This window comes from Mirounga angustirostris, unplaced genomic scaffold, assembly GCF_029215605.1.
Source record: "Mirounga angustirostris isolate CCGP_5_RB_7025 unplaced genomic scaffold, mMirAng1.0.hap1 SCAF_16, whole genome shotgun sequence".
Classification (NCBI taxonomy): domain Eukaryota; kingdom Metazoa; phylum Chordata; class Mammalia; order Carnivora; family Phocidae; genus Mirounga; species Mirounga angustirostris.
Window position 1 is genome coordinate 55047783 of NW_026991724.1, and position 16353 is coordinate 55064135.

Sequence of the window (16353 nt, forward strand, 5' to 3'; positions counted from 1 at the left end):
GGCAGAACAAGATAAGAGGAGCCTGGGTCCCTGGTGCTGTGAAAGCCCACACCAATATTGGTTACCTGGGAGAGTTAAACTGTTTGAGTGACTGTTCATTTGGGGTTTCATCACTTGCAGGTCACCCGAATTCTAACTGATGCAGGGGCCAAAGAGCCCCGGAGAGAGGAGCAGGAGACTTAGTGGATGGTGGTACGTGTAAGGTTTCACAAAGGATGTGATACTGAGTGAAATTTTGCTCAACAGGGTGGAGGGGAAATTGGCACTGGGTGGCAAAGTGATATTCCTGGCTCAGCCCTCATGTTACTGAATCCTTACTGATTGTTAGGCCCAACTGTTCTGGGGGATGAGGGGTAGGAGATCCTGTTCCTCCCATTATTCGCTTATGTTAGTTTCATAAGAGAAGGACCTGTGGTTTAAGTTTGGTCCCCCACCCTACACCCAACACAAATGTACCGTACTTTCCTAGGATATAAATACTTGAAGGACTCACTGAGTGAAGAATTGATGAGTTTGGGAGGTGGGGCAGTGTGGTCAGCCTGATGAATGAAAGTTCAGTTGGCAATCCACCACTAATTCCTAAAAGGACATTCAAATGAATGCTCCATCGTGTTTCATTTATATTTTACTGGATAACAACCCACCCCCAAAAATTAGTGATTTAAAACAATGAAAATGTATTATTCCTCATAATTCTGCAGTCTGAGCTCAGCTCAGTTGGAAGATTCCTCTGCTCCATACGGTATCTACTGGGGCTGGAATGTTCAAGACAACTTCTTCACCCCCATGTCTGGGAGTACCACCTCAGCTGAGGCCTGGTACACCATCTCTCACTGTGGCCTCCCCAGGGTGGCTGGATCTCTTTATCTGATGGCTTATGGTTCCAGAGCTGTTTCCAAGAGAACAAGTCCCAGTTTACAAGTGCTTTCAAACCTCTGCTTGCATCACAAGCTGAAACAAGTCACGTGGCCAAGTCCAGAGTCAGTGCAGGAGGTGACCTCGCAAGATGTGGAAACCTAGAGGTGTGGTTCACTGGGGGATGCCAATGTGACAGTCGGCCACACATGGTCCAGAGAGAAACTTTGGGCTCCATCTTTGCTCTGCTACAGGCAGGTGGAGGCATCAACAGCATAAGGAGACAAGGCCGATTACAGAGTATATCGAGCGTTTGGAGCAAGCTGAAGATTTAAACTTTATCCTGGAAGCCAGAGCAGCCACACGGGTTTTTGGTAAAGGACTGACAGTATCAGAATTGAAGGGGGAGGCCTGAAGCCAGGAAACCTGGGAGAATATGGTCTAAGCAAGAGAGGAGTTTTGAGCTGGAGGCAGGTACCATGCAGTTGGGGAGGTTGTAGGTAAAAAGGGAAACAAAGCTTCCCAAGGAGACAGATTGGGACTTGGTGACACTTGGATAGGGGAGTAAAGGGAAGGATGCAGTCATCTTGGCAACCAGGATTCAAGGCTTCTGAGATTCACCTGGGAAAGGAGGGTTCCTGCAAACCCACATGTACTTCAGCATCTCCAGCCTTTGAACCTCTTCCTGGAAAGCTTTCCCTCCTCGCTTCTTGGGAAACAGAAGTAATTCAGTACGGAGAGTGGGGAAAGAGGTGGAGTGGCATAGGGGAGCATGGATAAGTGTGTAGGGGCCAGATCTTGATGAGCCTCCAAATACCGGGAAGGGATTGAATGTGACCCAGAGGGACCAGATGGAGTAAGACTTGGCTGGGGGTGGGGGGGGGCAGGGGATCTTTCCAGGGTCAGATGAGGTCAGGGTGCCGCGGAGGAGGCTGGGATGATGGTCCTGGGGGCAAGGGAAGGAAGGTGGGTCTGGGGCTGAGGAGAGTATGCAGAGACATTGAGGAGGTGGCTTTGAGGCCACTTCTGCTTTTCAAACCCACAGGAAGTTACAAGAGAAGCAGCTGGAAGGAAGGTCCTGTTGCTCTTCTCTTTTCAGATTAATCAAAACATGAAGTCTCAACACATGCCCTGTCATCAGCCCTCCTGTCTCGAGGAAATCCCCACTCAAGCCACTCCCTTTAGTTCTTCCCTGTCCAGCTATGTTTTCCAGATGAGGACACAGACCCAGAGTGTTTTGGGTGTCTGATGTGGGCTCTTACGGACTTACCAGATCAGAACTCAACAAATCTCTCCCAGAAGAAAAAAATGCCTTAATTTCCTCTGGTAGCTTAAGATCCTTTTAGGGCCCAGCCAAGGACGGAAGCTGGCCCTACAAGCTAGATGAGAAGAAGCAGGGCATGGCTGGCCCTATAGGAAATTGGAGTCCTAATCTCTTAACCATGATGCAAAATGTAGAAATCCATGGTAGGCTTTTTAATGAGTTATTTGGGGCAAAACCTGATCTGAGCTACTATAGTAGCAAAACCCCCACTTAGACTTTAAGAGTTTTTATCCCTCTTGCATGGAATACACACCACAGCCAGAAATAGTGTCTTGGGAATATATGGAATGTATTCAATTAGTAATCAAAGGACTGTCCACAGAAGTCTGGGCCCAGATGGCTTCAGTGAATTCTACCAAAACATTTAAAGGATTAATACCAATTTTTCACAAACTTTTTCAGAAGTAGAAGAGGAGAGAACACTTCCCAACTCATTCTGAGGCCAGCATTAGTGTAATATGCCCTATCAATAAAAGACAACATGATCATCTCCATTGATGCTAAAAAAAAAAAAAAGCATTTAACAAAATCCACACTTTTCACGATAAAAACACTCAATAAACTAGAAATAGGAATTTCCATAACCTGGTAAAAGGTATCTACAAAAACCCACACATAACATAATAATGGTAAAAGATTGGGTTCTTACCATATAAGATAAGCGAGACAAAAATACCCACTCCTGCCACTTCTTTTCAGCATTGTAGTAGTAGTTCAGGGTAATTAGGCAAAAAAATAAAAGAAAAGGCATGCAGATTGGAAAGGAAGAAGTAGAACTGTATTTGCGGATGACATGATCATGTATATAGGAAATCCTAAGGAATCCACTAAAAAAAAAAAAACAGTAAACAAGTTCAGTAAGATTGCAGGACACAAATATACAAAAATAATTTGTATGTCTGTACATTGGCAGATAATGTTGGTAAGTAAGTGGAGATACTGGAATCCTCATACACTGCCAGTGGGAATGGAAAATGGTGCAATCACTTTGGAAAGCAATGTGGCAGTTCCACTGAGTTACCATTTTGCCCACCTATTGTACTTCTAGGTATATACCCAAGAGAATTGAAAACCTATGTCCCCATAAGAACTTATACACAAATACTGATAACAGCATTCTTCACAATAGCCAAAATGTGGAAACTACCCAAATGTCCATCAACTGATGAAATGTAGTGTATCCATATAATGGGTATTAGCCATGAAAATGAATGAAGGATTGGGGTGCCTGGGTGGCTCAGTCAGTTGAGTGTCTGACTCTTGATTTTGATTCAGATCATGATCTTGGGGTCATGAGATAGAGCCCTGTGTAGGGCTCCCCGCTCAGCAGGGAGCCTGCTTGAGATTCTTTCCCTCTGTTCCTCCTCCTGTTCACGCTCTCTCAAAATAAATCATTTAGAAAAAGTGAAGTATTGATACATGCTACAACATGGATGGATTTTGGAAACATCTCATGAAAGTAGCCAGACACAAAAGGCCAAGTATTATTGTAGGATTCTGTTTTACTTGTACCTTTGGTATCATATCTGAGAAATCATTGCCAAATCTAATGTCATGAAGGTTTTGACCAATGTTTTATTCTAAGAGTTTTAGGTCTTTGATGCATTTTGAGTTAATTTTTGTATATGGTGTTAGGTAGGAATCCAACTTCATTTTTTTGGCCTGTGGGTATTCAGTTATCCTAGTACCATTTCTTGAATAGCCTTGGCACTCTTAAAAATCATTTGACCATAAAGGCAAGTACCACACTACCTTGATTACAGGAGCTTTGTTTTGAAATCAGGAAAGTGAGTTCAGTACAGTAGCTTTGTTCTTTTTCAAGATTGTTTTGGTTATTGAGGGTCCCTTAAGATTCCATATGAAGATTAGGATGGGTTTTTCTATTTCTGCAAAAGACATCATTGGGGTTTTGATAGGGATTGCATTAAATCTGTAGATTGCTTTGGGTAGTAGTGACATTTTAGCAATAGTCTTCCCATCCATGAACATGGGATGCATTTCCATTTATTTTATATGTTTAATTCTTTGAGAAATGTTTAGTAGTTTTCATTGTAGAAGTCTTTTACCTTTGGTTAATTCCTTATTCTTTTTGATGCTATTGTAAATGAAATTGTTTTTATAATTTCCTTTTCAGATTGTTCATTGCTAGCATATAAAAATGCAACTGATTTTTCTGTTGACTTTTTATTTTGCTAGTTTGGTGAATTCATTTATTCTAACAGTTTTATTCTGGAATTTTTAGGCTTTTCTACATAGAAGATTTTATCATCTGCAAACATAATTTTACTTTTTCCTTTCCAATTTGGATGCCTTTTTTTCTTACAGATTTCCTCTGTTTAGGACTTCTAGTACTGTGTTGAATAGAAGTGATGAGAGTGGGCACCATTGTTCTTAATCTCAGAGGAAAAGCTTTACTTTAACTCTTGAGTATGTGATAATTGGCTGTGGGCTTTTCATATATAGCCTTTATTTTGTTGAGGTGCATTCCTTCTATACTCAGTTTGTTGAGAGTTTTTATCATGAAAGGATTTTGAAGTTTGTTAAGTGCTTTCTACAGTTACTGACATGATCATCATTTTTATCCTTCATTCTGTTAATGTGGTCTATGACATTTGTTGATTTGCTTATGTTGAACCATCCTTACATCCCAAGGATAAATCTTACTTGATTATGGTGTATGGAACTTTTTATGTGCTTTTGAATTGGGTTTGCTAATAATTTGTTGAGGATTTTTGCATCAGTATTCATCAGGTATATTGACCTGTAGTTTTGTTTCCTTATAGTGTCCTTCTCTGGCTTTGGTATCAGGGTCATGCTGACCTTGTGAAATGAGTTTGGGAGTGTTCCCCCCTCTTCAGTTTTTTGGAGGAGTTTTAGAAGAACTGGTGTTAATTCTTTAAATGTTTGGTAGAATTCACGGGTGAAACGATCTGGACCTGGGCTTTTTTTTGTTGGGTTTTTGATTGCTTATTCAGTCTCTTTATTCGTTATTGGTCTGTTCAGATTTTCTGTTTCTTCATTATCCAGTCTTGGTAGGCTTGTATGTATCTAGGAATTTATTTCTTCTAGATTATCTGGTTTGTTAGCATATTATTTTTCATAGTGATTTCTTATGATCCTTTGTATTTCTGTGGAATCAGTTGTAATGTTTCCTCTTTCGTTTACAATTTTTTTGAGTCCCCCCCCTTTTTTTTTTTTGGTTTGTCTAGCTAACAATTTGTCATTTTCTTAAAGAAAAAAAAAACCCTTAGTTTCAGATTTTTTTTTTCTATTGTATTTCTTGTCTCTATTACATTTAGTTCTGGTCTACTCCTTATTATTTCCTCCCTTCTGTTAAGTCTTAGTTTGTTCTTTTTTTTTTTTTTTTTTTTAGTTTCTTGAGGCATAATGTTACATTGCTTATATGAGATATTTTTTCTTAATGTAGGTATTTATTACTATAATCTTCCTCTTAGAACTGCTTTTGCTGCATCCTATAACTTTTGGTATGTTGTGTTTCCATTTTCATTTGTCTCAGTATACTTTCTGATTTCCCCTTTTGATTTTTTTTTGACTTGTTGATTGTTCAGGAGTGTGTTAATTTTCACATTTCTGTGAATTTCCCAGTTTTCCTCCTTTTACTGATTTCTAGTTTCATGCCATTATGTTTCAGAAAAAATACATGATATGATTTCAGTCTTCTTAAATTTGTTAAGATGTGCCTTATAGCCCAACATATGATATGCCTTATAAAATGCTCCATGTACGCTTGAAAAGATTTTATTCTAGGGCTGTTGGATGGAATGTTCTATATATGTCTGTTAGGTCCATTTGGTCTATAGTGTTCTTCATGTCTGCTCTTTCCTTGCTGATTTTCTGCTGGATGATGCATTAGTGTTGAAAATGGGGTATTGAAGTTCCTTACTGTCATTGTATTATTGTCCATTTTTCCCTTCAGGTCTGTCAGTATTTGCTTTAAATACTGGGGTACTCTAATACTGGGTTATATGTATGTATATTTGTTGTAGCCTCTTGATGAATTGACCCCTTTATCACTATATGTTGACGTTTTTTGTCTCTTATGACTGATAATGACTGAAAATCTGTCTTATCTGATGTAAGTATAGCTGCTCTTACTCTCTTTGGTTTCCATTTGTATGGAATATCTTTTTCCATTCCTTCACTTTCAGCCTATGTGCATCCTTTCTTCTGCTCTAGACTGTTGTTCAATATCTGTAGTAAATTTTTCAGTTCCTTTGTTCTGATTCTTCAGCTCCAAGATTTCTGTTTGATACTTGTATTTTCTCTTTGTTGAAATTCTCTTTGTTCATGCACTGTTCTCCTGACTTGATTGAGTAACCTGTGATGGTTATTTTGAACTCTTTGTCAGGTAAATCATATATTTACATTTTATTAGGGTTGGTTTCTGGAGATTTATCTCCTTCCTTTGTTTGAGATATGTTTCCCTGTTTCATCATTTTCCTTGACTCTGTGTTGGTATCTGTGCATTAGGGAAAAAACAGCCACCTGTACCAGTCTTCATGGACTGGGCTTGTAGATTTTGGGAGCCTCTCAAATCTTCACACAGTAGTCCGAACTACTATCTTTGTTGTAGTGGCCCCAGACATCTAAAATATGCTGAGTCCTGTCAGTCTGAGAGAGGTGAGACAGAAGCCAGTCTTTCAGGCATCCCCCAGAGAAGTTGGGACTTTGGACATACAGTCCACTCTTCTCTGCCCAGGGAGAATGTGGAATCTAAACTTTTTCTTCTGTTCACACTGCGTTGAGCTGGAAGAGGAGTTACGTTGCCTGCTTATATGCTTGTTTAAACCTCTCTTTATTCCCTTGGCCTCCAGGCATCTAGAGTATACCAGGTTCCATCAGCCCTCTGAGACAGAAGACAAACCAATCCCTTGGGCAGCCCTTGGAAAAGTTGGAACTTTGGTTGTGTGATACAGCTCTTTCTTCCCTCAGGGACGCTGGGAGCTGTGCCAGGGGTAGGGATTATGGCAAGAGTGTCTCAGATTTTCCTACCAGCCTCAGTGTGACTGGTTTGACGCTCACCCAGGATGCAGGAACCTCTCAACTAGTTTATGGCTTTCAAACAAAAGGAATGCATCTGTTTTTTGTTGTTGAATCACTGTGTCTGTTGGGGAAAGGAGGGTTCTGGGCATTCTGACACCACCCTCACAGGCACATTTCCTTGTTTCCAACAGCCTTTGGCTGTTCACTGGTAAGAGAAATGTAGGTATAATGCTTTTCATTCACCCAGTTTCTGTCAGCCTTGATAACTCCTCAGTTATCCTACCGGAAGGAGAATAAAAACAAACTAGTCAAGCTGTTTGTTTCAGGCCTGCCTCTCACTGCCTGGGTTAACATCACACACCAACCACAAGACTAAAATGAAAATGACAGAAAATACTAGGCATGGATAAAGTTGTGTATAAACCAGGCGTGTCATACACTTTTGGTGGGTATGAAATTTGTACAAACTTCTTGAAAACTGGCTGTTATCTCCAAAAGCTGAGTAGATGTAAACCTGTGACCCAAAAGTTCCTCTATCAAATATGTACCCAAAAGAAATTTATACATGTATCACCAAGCCACATTGTAGAATTTACATACCAGTGCTATCTATTCATGATAGCCCCAAAATGAAACCCACTCACATGCATGGACAGAAGAATGATTAAATTGGTTGATTGATTAAAAAAAAATTGATGTTCACACAATGGAATTCTGTCACCAATAGCATGAAAAAAACCCAAACAGATAAATTAACAAACATGGAATTTTATTTTTTTAAAAAGATTTATTTACTTGAGAGAGCGGTCACTCATGCGAGTGGGGAGAGGGACAGAGAGAGAGGGAGGGAGACTCCTAAGCATACTCCCCACTGAGCATGGAGCCTGACATGGGGCTCAATTCCACAACCCATGAGATCATGACCTAAGCTGAAATCATGAGTTGGACACAACCAACTGAGCCACTCAGGTGCCCCCAAACAAGGAATTTTAAAAGCCAAATACAAAAGAGTTCATGCTGTAGGATTCTGTTCATTTGAATTACAAAGAGGTGAAATTGATGTATGCAGTTAGATGTCACAATAGTGGTTACTCTTGGGGATAGTAACTGGGAGGGCATGAGGAAACATCCATAAGGTTATCAGTGTTTTCTTTTTTAATCTAGGATCTATACACAAGTGTGTTCAGTTTGTGAAATTTGAGTGAGCGGTGCACTCATGAGCTATGCATAAAAAATACTTTTTAATACATATCAGCAACTAAAAGAAATTAGTTGTAAGAAGGTAAATAGGTTAGTATTCAGTGACCTTATATTGTCAAGGTGGAGGTTGTTTTTACAAGTATTGTGCAAATTCTGGGTTGAAATCTAAGATACTAAATCTACAGCACCTCAAAAAAGGTAAAATGTGGAATTATTAACACAGAAGTCAACCTAGAATAAACTAGAACAGGTACCATGAAGCACACATAATAAGTTGGTAAATGTTTTCCAAATTTGCCCATTGTTAAACATGAAAGACTAATCCTGTTAAAGTCAAATGTTTGACTACATTCATTTAGATATTTTTATCAAGAGATAGAACTAGGACATAAGAACTAAAGTACATAAATGAAAAATACATTTCATATATGTTAAGGTAATCAACTAGAAGGGCAAGATAAGTATTTTGAATTTTACATTCTTATATACAATTTTCCAATATTATTGTGGGTGGGTGATCATAATCAGATTGATATGAACACACATGAATGTGTAAACACACGCACACATTTTATAATATACAAATATGTGCACGTGTGTGTGTTTACCACCACTCTTGTAATTTCACTGTTTCCTACGATTTTGAGGGGGATGAGTGAATGAATGACTGAATATTGGGTGAAACCCTCAGTTTACATTTTCCTCCTAGACGAGGGACTTTGTATTATGTAGGCAAGGCAGAGCATGGATACACTGTGCTCATGGCTTATGAACAGACAGTTGGGAAACTGTGATTACTGAAGTGGTGCTCCCGAAGATCCAGTTGGGATTATCAAAAACAGACATAATGACTTGAAAGATGGAGGAGAGGATGTTAAAGTAGACAAAGGTGCTCACCAGGAGAAAGATGGTTTTGGTGGCTGTGGACTCAGATGATGTGGAGGAGACGCTGGTCCTGTGAATGTGTTGGACCTTCTGTTTGTGCCTGTCCAGGATAAAAACCATGCGGCTGCTGGCCCAGAGCCTGAGCCCCAAACACAGCACATCAGGGGATGATAACAATGCTGCATACAATGAGTCTCTGGCTTTGTCATGACGAACCGAAGAACAGTATTCAAAATCTGTTTGCGATGTTTTTGTTGCTCCATTTACCGGTGATACACATAAGAAAAATTGTGTTTACCAGCCTGTGCAGGATCCAGCACAGGGCTGTGGAGGTGCTTATGTACTTGGGAGCTTTCGCTTTAAGCCCTCTCCACCTGGAGTTCCTGGGACTGAGCATGATGGCCTGGAAGACACTCCAGAAGCAGGTGCTACCCTTGGACACAACCCTGCCCACTCTGTGAACATACAAAAAAAGTTTGCATCCAAAATCATTGAGGAAATGTCTCAACCCAAAAGGTATCGTTATGTGGGGACTCCTTTAGGCAGAAAGCCCAAGGAGTTGGCTATAATCAGGGGCTTGAGAATCAAATCTATGGACCTTGGCCTGCACCCAGTAAAATAAAGGATGATATAATGGTAAAGAAGAGAGAAATTGCCCTGGATTCCAGCCATAGTCTATGATGAAATCATCCCCACTGCCAAATCCCCAACAGTCATCTTGTCAGTTCCCAGTGACTAAGTTTATCTTCTGAGCTAAAGGATCTTGAATGGGCGCAGGTTAGGTGTATCATGTCAACTGAAATCCATTATTCTCCACTTACTATTAGTTCCACTAAGAAATGTTGACTTAATGTTTTTCTTTTACTAAGAGTTTTCCGCAGGTTGAATGTGTAACTTTTAAAGAGCCCTTATAAGGTAAAATCACTTCTGTGAAGGCACCCATGTGAGAACTTCTTCATGCTTCACGAATCTATGAGGCTGGCACCACTGTGGCTGTAACTAAAAGATGAAGAGAACAGATACACAGAGAGGTTAAGTATTTGTCAAAATCTGCTTAGGGCAGAGCAGAGACTTGAAATGGGTTGTGCTGTGTCAAAATTCCAGAAATAGTGGAATTAAAACACCCTAATCAACAAATAGTATTCAGTAAGACTTCATTGTGTATATGAGAACTGTTGATGAACAGGGAGCTTTCAAACTTAAAACCTATGAAGGTTGGGGGCATAATGTGCCAGGATGGCTTATAAAGTGATTACAATGATTGGTTATTACAGGGGGCTTTCCAGATGACAAGGGATTGCTTAAAAGTGATTATCTTACTCCTTTTTTTAGGAAGATAAATTTTTAATGATTATCAGAGGCATTCACAAGGAATAACCTATGTTTTGCTTATTATGTTCATGAAATAAGCTAGATTTTAGTTTTTCTTATGTGGCTTAAAGGGTTTTGTCTGCTCAGGGAATTTTTAAGTCCGGTATCCATTTTATAGTTAATTTCATAGCTGGTAACAAAGATATTGCATTAAACTGCCATCCTCTATTAAAAGCTAGTTTGTACTACTAGGTATTTACCCCAAAGATACAGAGGTAGTGAAAAGAAGGGCCATATGCACCCCAGTGTTCACAGCAGCAATATCCGCAATAGCCAAACTGTGGAAGGAGCCGAGATACCCTTCAGCAGACAAATGGATAAAGAAGATGTGGTCCATAGATACAATGGAATATTACTCAGCCATCAGAAAGGATGAATACCACCATTTGCATCGACACGGGTGGAACTGGAGAAATAAGTCAAGCAGAGAAAGACAATTACCATATGGTTTCACTCATGTGGAACATAAGAAATAGTGCGGAGGACCGCAGGGGAAGGGAGGGAAAACTGAATGGGAAGAAATCAGAGAGGGAGACAAACCATGAGAGACTCAGGAGTCCAGGAAACAAACTGAGGGTTTCAGAAGGGAAGGAGTGGAAGAAGCTGGGTGATGGGTATTAAGGAGGGCCCGTGTGGTGATGAGCACTGGGTGTTATACGCAATTAATGAATTTTTAAACACTACATCAAAAACTGATGTATTATGTGTTGGCTAATTGATCATAATTAAAAAAAGGAAAAAAACCATCTTCCAACCTTGTGTTTAAAAAAAAAAATAGTTAGCTGTGTTCATCAAATAATCCAGATCTATATTTAGTTTTGATTTTACACCTTGTCATTTGACTTTAGATTTTTGTTATTGTAGCGTTGGATGTAACAAGTTTCCATTTTGTAAAGATTTATAGGCCAGTATCAGTAATGAATAAAGCTTTAGATATTTTAATAAATGTAGATGAACTGTTGGCAGAGTACTGCAGGAACCTGCTCCATCACAAGGTATGTGTAATGGATGTAAGACTGGCTTGATACTAGGATGACAACAAAAAGATTCATTCTTATATCAAGAACGCAGGTATAATGGTACCTATCATAGGACGTGTTGAATAATCACATTATTCCTTACGTTTGGGGACATAAAACACTAATACACGATAAAATACTGTAGGCTAGAAACGAAATTATTAATTTTAGATCACATATTTACCTATGAATACCTGAATTATGTAAAATTACTTGCAACAATGCAATATTCATAAATGATATGACACGCAAAATGGCATGTGCAAGGCACGAAATTTTGTGCATTTTGTAAGTTGATACAGATTTTTGGACTGTTATGAGAATATAAATAGTAGACTTTATTTTTTCCATCAGTTTTAAGCTCACAGCAAAATTGAGTGGAAGGTACAGGGATTTCCCATATACTCCCTGTCAGTCCCGCACTAGAGTGGTACCTTTGTTACGATCTATGAAAATATTTTCAAACAGGTGAAAACAAGATGATATGAGCCAGACAGTTGTGTGAAACACGTAATTATTATATTAACCCTTCCTTTGGTGTTCCTCCCTAAATTTAAGAAGGAAAATAGCCTTACCATAATCAGTAGACTGCAGTGTTTTCAAGAGACAATTACGGTCTCCGTTAATTGTCGCCAGAGTGAGAGAAAACTTTTCCATTCAAGCCATTACCATTTGGATACACTTTCTGCACAGGATCAGATGATTCCTATAAATTCTATCATAAGCATGGAGGTGTTATAGATGTACCTCTAGTAATCCTGAAGTTTTGGTCTATGATTCCTGTAAAGTAGGCTGAGTAGCAGATTGATTTTACCACTACATCCTTAAGCATCTTAAAAATCAGGTTTTATTATTCCTTGCATTAAACATCAACAATCACTGTCACCGGTTGATGGATATTAAGGAGGGCACGTGTTGTGATGCGCACTGGGTGTTATACGCAACTAATGAATTGCTGAACACTACATCAAAAACTAACAATGTACTGTATGGCTAACTGAACATAAAAAAAAAACAGTCACTGTCAGGATTATATTACATTGCATTAGGTGCCATCAGGTAGGGTCTAGGACTCCCATCTCTCTTTACTAGCTCACTCTGTTCCTCAGGAATTAATTCTTCCTCTGTGCTTCGGCACTGGACCAGATTCAAAACCAGAGAATGTCTTTTTCTGATTTGATCACTTACGCGGAATCCCAATATGCCTCCTTCCGTTACAGGCTACGCCTCTCAGACTGAAATAGAAAATACCTGCTTGACTCTTTCCTGCTGTCAGGAGGGTGGGCTCAGTGTGGTGGTCACTACAGGCAGAACATAGGTAGACAGACCCTGACGTACAGGTTTGTGATTCTGTGAGGTAATCTCCCTCAGAACTGCAATTATCATTTCATCTGTGTCTGGGAGTGTAGGCTTGGGAGTTGACAATATTTCTGAAAACTTTTTCTGATTGCTAATTACCAAAAACAATTACAGGTTTCTAGTTAGCATCTCCTAAGAGAGTATTAGAATGGTTTTGAGAGGCTCTTTCTTTTCCATTATCCCTGGAGGCAAACAGGGTCTCACATGGGGGACAGCAGGAAATGCTGAAGTCTGCAGTGTGACGGACTGGCAGTGATTATGTGTGTCTCACTGGGCTCTTTACTTCCTGCAGAAGTTTCCGCAGTGTCTAGTTCTTTCCCAGTTTTCATTCCACTGAGCTGAACCATCATTTAAGTTATTAGCAGAGAAATGGAATAAGATAAAATACGAAGGGTTTTCAAAGAGTTGCAAATAGATGGAAGAACATGATGCCAACAATTTACAATCAGAAATCATTGAACTCACTTGCCCACATCAAAGTCAACTACTTTGGACTCATTTGCATAATTTAATGCCAATTATTAATGGAAATTTTATAGGAAAATACACTTTACCATTGTTTGCCTCCCTCCTCTAATGATAGGAAGTAGACACAGAACAATATCCACAGAAGAAAGAGAGAAGCTTCTGAAAGAGCCCTTCACAGGTAAAAGCACTGGGATCAAATGGTTTAACAGGGAGATTCTACCATTCCTGAAACTGTCATATAAGCCAGTGCTACTTACCTAATTCCAAAGCAGCAAATGGTTACCAGTTCTCCACACTGCATGAGCACTTGATGCTTTGGTAATTAAGAAACATAAATTCAGAGTTCAGTTTGGTTCTTTGATCTTTCCTACAAACAAATCCACAATTTGATCCAGATTCACTATCCAATCACCCCCAGTGTTCAAGTCAGGCTTTAGAGCTACCGTGGTGGGCAATCGAGATAACTCACACGCACAAACTCATTTACACACGCAAATGCACAAGGGCATGCACACTCAGCGAAATACACACTAACATACACACATGCATACTTAACCGTGACACCATCTTACTTGCACACAAACATTCTGGAACACCACACACAAGCGTACTCTCATAAACACAGAAAGTGACATTATGCAACTTCACAGTTAATCATTTTCGTAAAACCACACACAGTCACCAGGCATGTGTGAATCTCAATAGCATGTCCTTATACAGAAGAAAAGTTACATCTCCATACTTCTGGATGCCTGGGAAGGGGACTTCTCTTACCCCCTTTAAAATCCTAATCCTGCAACAGCCTACAAAGGCAGTATTTATAATATGCAGCATTTACAAAGTGCTGTAAGCATTACCACCTTAGGTTGGGATGTGGGGTGGGAATGTTAGGGTACATGGGGGAGTGGCAGTGCATGGGTGTATGACAGAGCAGGTGAGAGAGAGGGCGTGGGGAAAGCAGGATATAGAGACAAGATAGAGGGTGGTACACAGGTCCTGGGATGAGGGGAGAAGAGAGTACAGGAGAAGAAAGAAGGCAGAGGGATAAAAGACAAGTGTGCTCAATGTCACAAGGAGCATTTCCACATTTAAGGGTACAAGGAGACAGTGTGCAGGGCAGTGAAGGGGGTGAGGCATATTGGGATCTGGGGAAAGAAGGCAGCGTTTCATGGAAATGAAGGGGGTCACGGGTATGGGCACTTCACAGGGAAGATACTCATGGTCTTTGGTTGGTGAAATTCACAGGAGACAAGGTCTTGGAGGGATTAAAATCATGGTGGGAGAGGAGGAAGGGGAAGATGTGTGCGGCAGGCAGGCAGACCTTGGAGGAAGACACCATGGTCCAAGACAGACAATGTTGGCAGAGAGGGACCCTGGAGGAGACCGTGAGCGCGAAGAGAGAGGCACAGGGGAGGGAGCCAGGAGAAAGGGGTGATAGGAGTAGGGTAGTGCATGTGGGTGTGGATTGGGTCTGTGCAGGAGTTCAGGCTGGGGCAGCGGATGGTGTGGAGTGTTGAGGACCCAGGGAACGGGGGGAGATACTGGAATCGGGAGTGAATGTTCAGCAAGACAAGGGTGCAGATGGTGTGGTTTGAGGGGGCATTGGAAGGTGAGGAGGGTCGCATTGGAGTCCCTGGAATAGTGGTCATGTAGGGACAGATGTCCAAAAGATGATGGGAAGGAGGTTGGGGAACAATTTTAATGGTAAAATATTTAAGTAATAGAGTAAAAGTATTCATGAATTACCCATGATCTCCAGATGTTAGTTTTTATCACTGAGGGGTATCCTTCTTCTTATGCAGTTTCAGAGCATATCTGAACTTGTATCAAAATCGCACTACAGGGGCATCTGGGTGGCTCAGTTGGTTAAGCATCTGCCTTCAGCTCAGGTCATGATTCCAGGGTCCTGGGGGGATCGTGCCCCTCATCGGGTTCCCTGCTCAGTGGGGAGTCTGCCTCTCCCTCTCTATCTGCCACTCCCCCAGCTCATTCTCTCTCTCACTCTCTCAAATAAAATTTTTTAAAAATCTCACTACACACACACACACACACACACACACACACCCCATATTCTGTTTGGCTCAGTATCTCCATGGTAGAGAAGTAATGCTTTTCAAATTATATAAAAAGAGCTATGGCAGGGATGCCTGGGTGGCTGAGCCGTTAAGCATCTGCCTTCGGCTTAAGTCACGATCCTAGAGTCCTAGGATTGAGTCCCGCATTGGGCTTCCTGCTCAGTAAGGAGCCTGTTTCTCCCTCTCCCTCTGCCTGCCGCTCCCCCTGCTTGTTCTCCTCCTCTCTCTCTGACAAATAAAATCTTTAAAAGGGGGGGGGGTATGGCAGGGGGCACCTGGCTGGCTCAGTTGGAAGAGTACATGACTCTCAATCTCAGGGCCACGAGTTCGAGCACCACATTGAGTGTAGAGATTACTAAAACAAACAACCAAAAGGTATGGCATTTTAGGAGGAAGAGAGGGTGCAGCATCCATCCTGGGACTCAGCATTTACTGGAGAAAGACACTCCCTTTTCTTCTCTTGCCGTCTTTTTCATTGTCTTGAAAAATCATAGCTGCATTTTGAGACTATGCCTTGTATATGGAATTAACATACAGTTTAAATCATAGCAATCTGTTTGAGTTGTGTTTCCTCAAATTAATATATTGAAGTCCTAACCCCTACTACCTCAGAATGTATTTGGAAATAAGGTCATTGCATATGTATTTCCATTTCCTCAATCTTTATGTTGCCCCTCTTCCTACCTCTGTAGCCCCCTAGACCTGCACCCTGCAACTCCTTAAATCTGTATCCATCCCCTAGATCTCCACCTGCCCCATCACCCTCCAAACTCTTGACTTGCCCCTGCTCCAT

At 40.7% G+C, this 16353-nt stretch overlaps 1 protein-coding gene and 1 pseudogene across 4 annotated transcripts in view; one reads left to right on the forward strand and one right to left on the reverse strand.

The window, feature by feature from the left end:
- The window catches only part of LOC123856093 (serine/threonine-protein phosphatase 2A 65 kDa regulatory subunit A alpha isoform), a 48828-nt gene extending 39620 nt beyond the window's left edge, over window positions 1-9208 (forward strand). The window contains exons 15-16 of one of the 3 annotated variants that reach the window (XR_010408296.1): window positions 121-192; window positions 1110-9208. Coding sequence is in view for 1 of the 3 variants with exons in the window: in XM_064581780.1 (XP_064437850.1) it covers window positions 121-140 (20 nt within the window). In the remaining 2 variants the exon portion in view is untranslated. Of the gene's footprint in view, window positions 1-120 lie in introns of all 3 variants that reach the window. The other 2 variants (XR_010408297.1, XM_064581780.1) reach the window with 2 other exon arrangements.
- LOC123855096 (vomeronasal type-1 receptor 4-like) lies at window positions 9143-10245 on the reverse strand (annotated as a pseudogene). Its single transcript, XR_006793443.1, has one exon. The product of XR_006793443.1 is annotated as a vomeronasal type-1 receptor 4-like (transcript).
- Between the last annotated feature and the right edge of the window lie 6108 nt (window positions 10246-16353).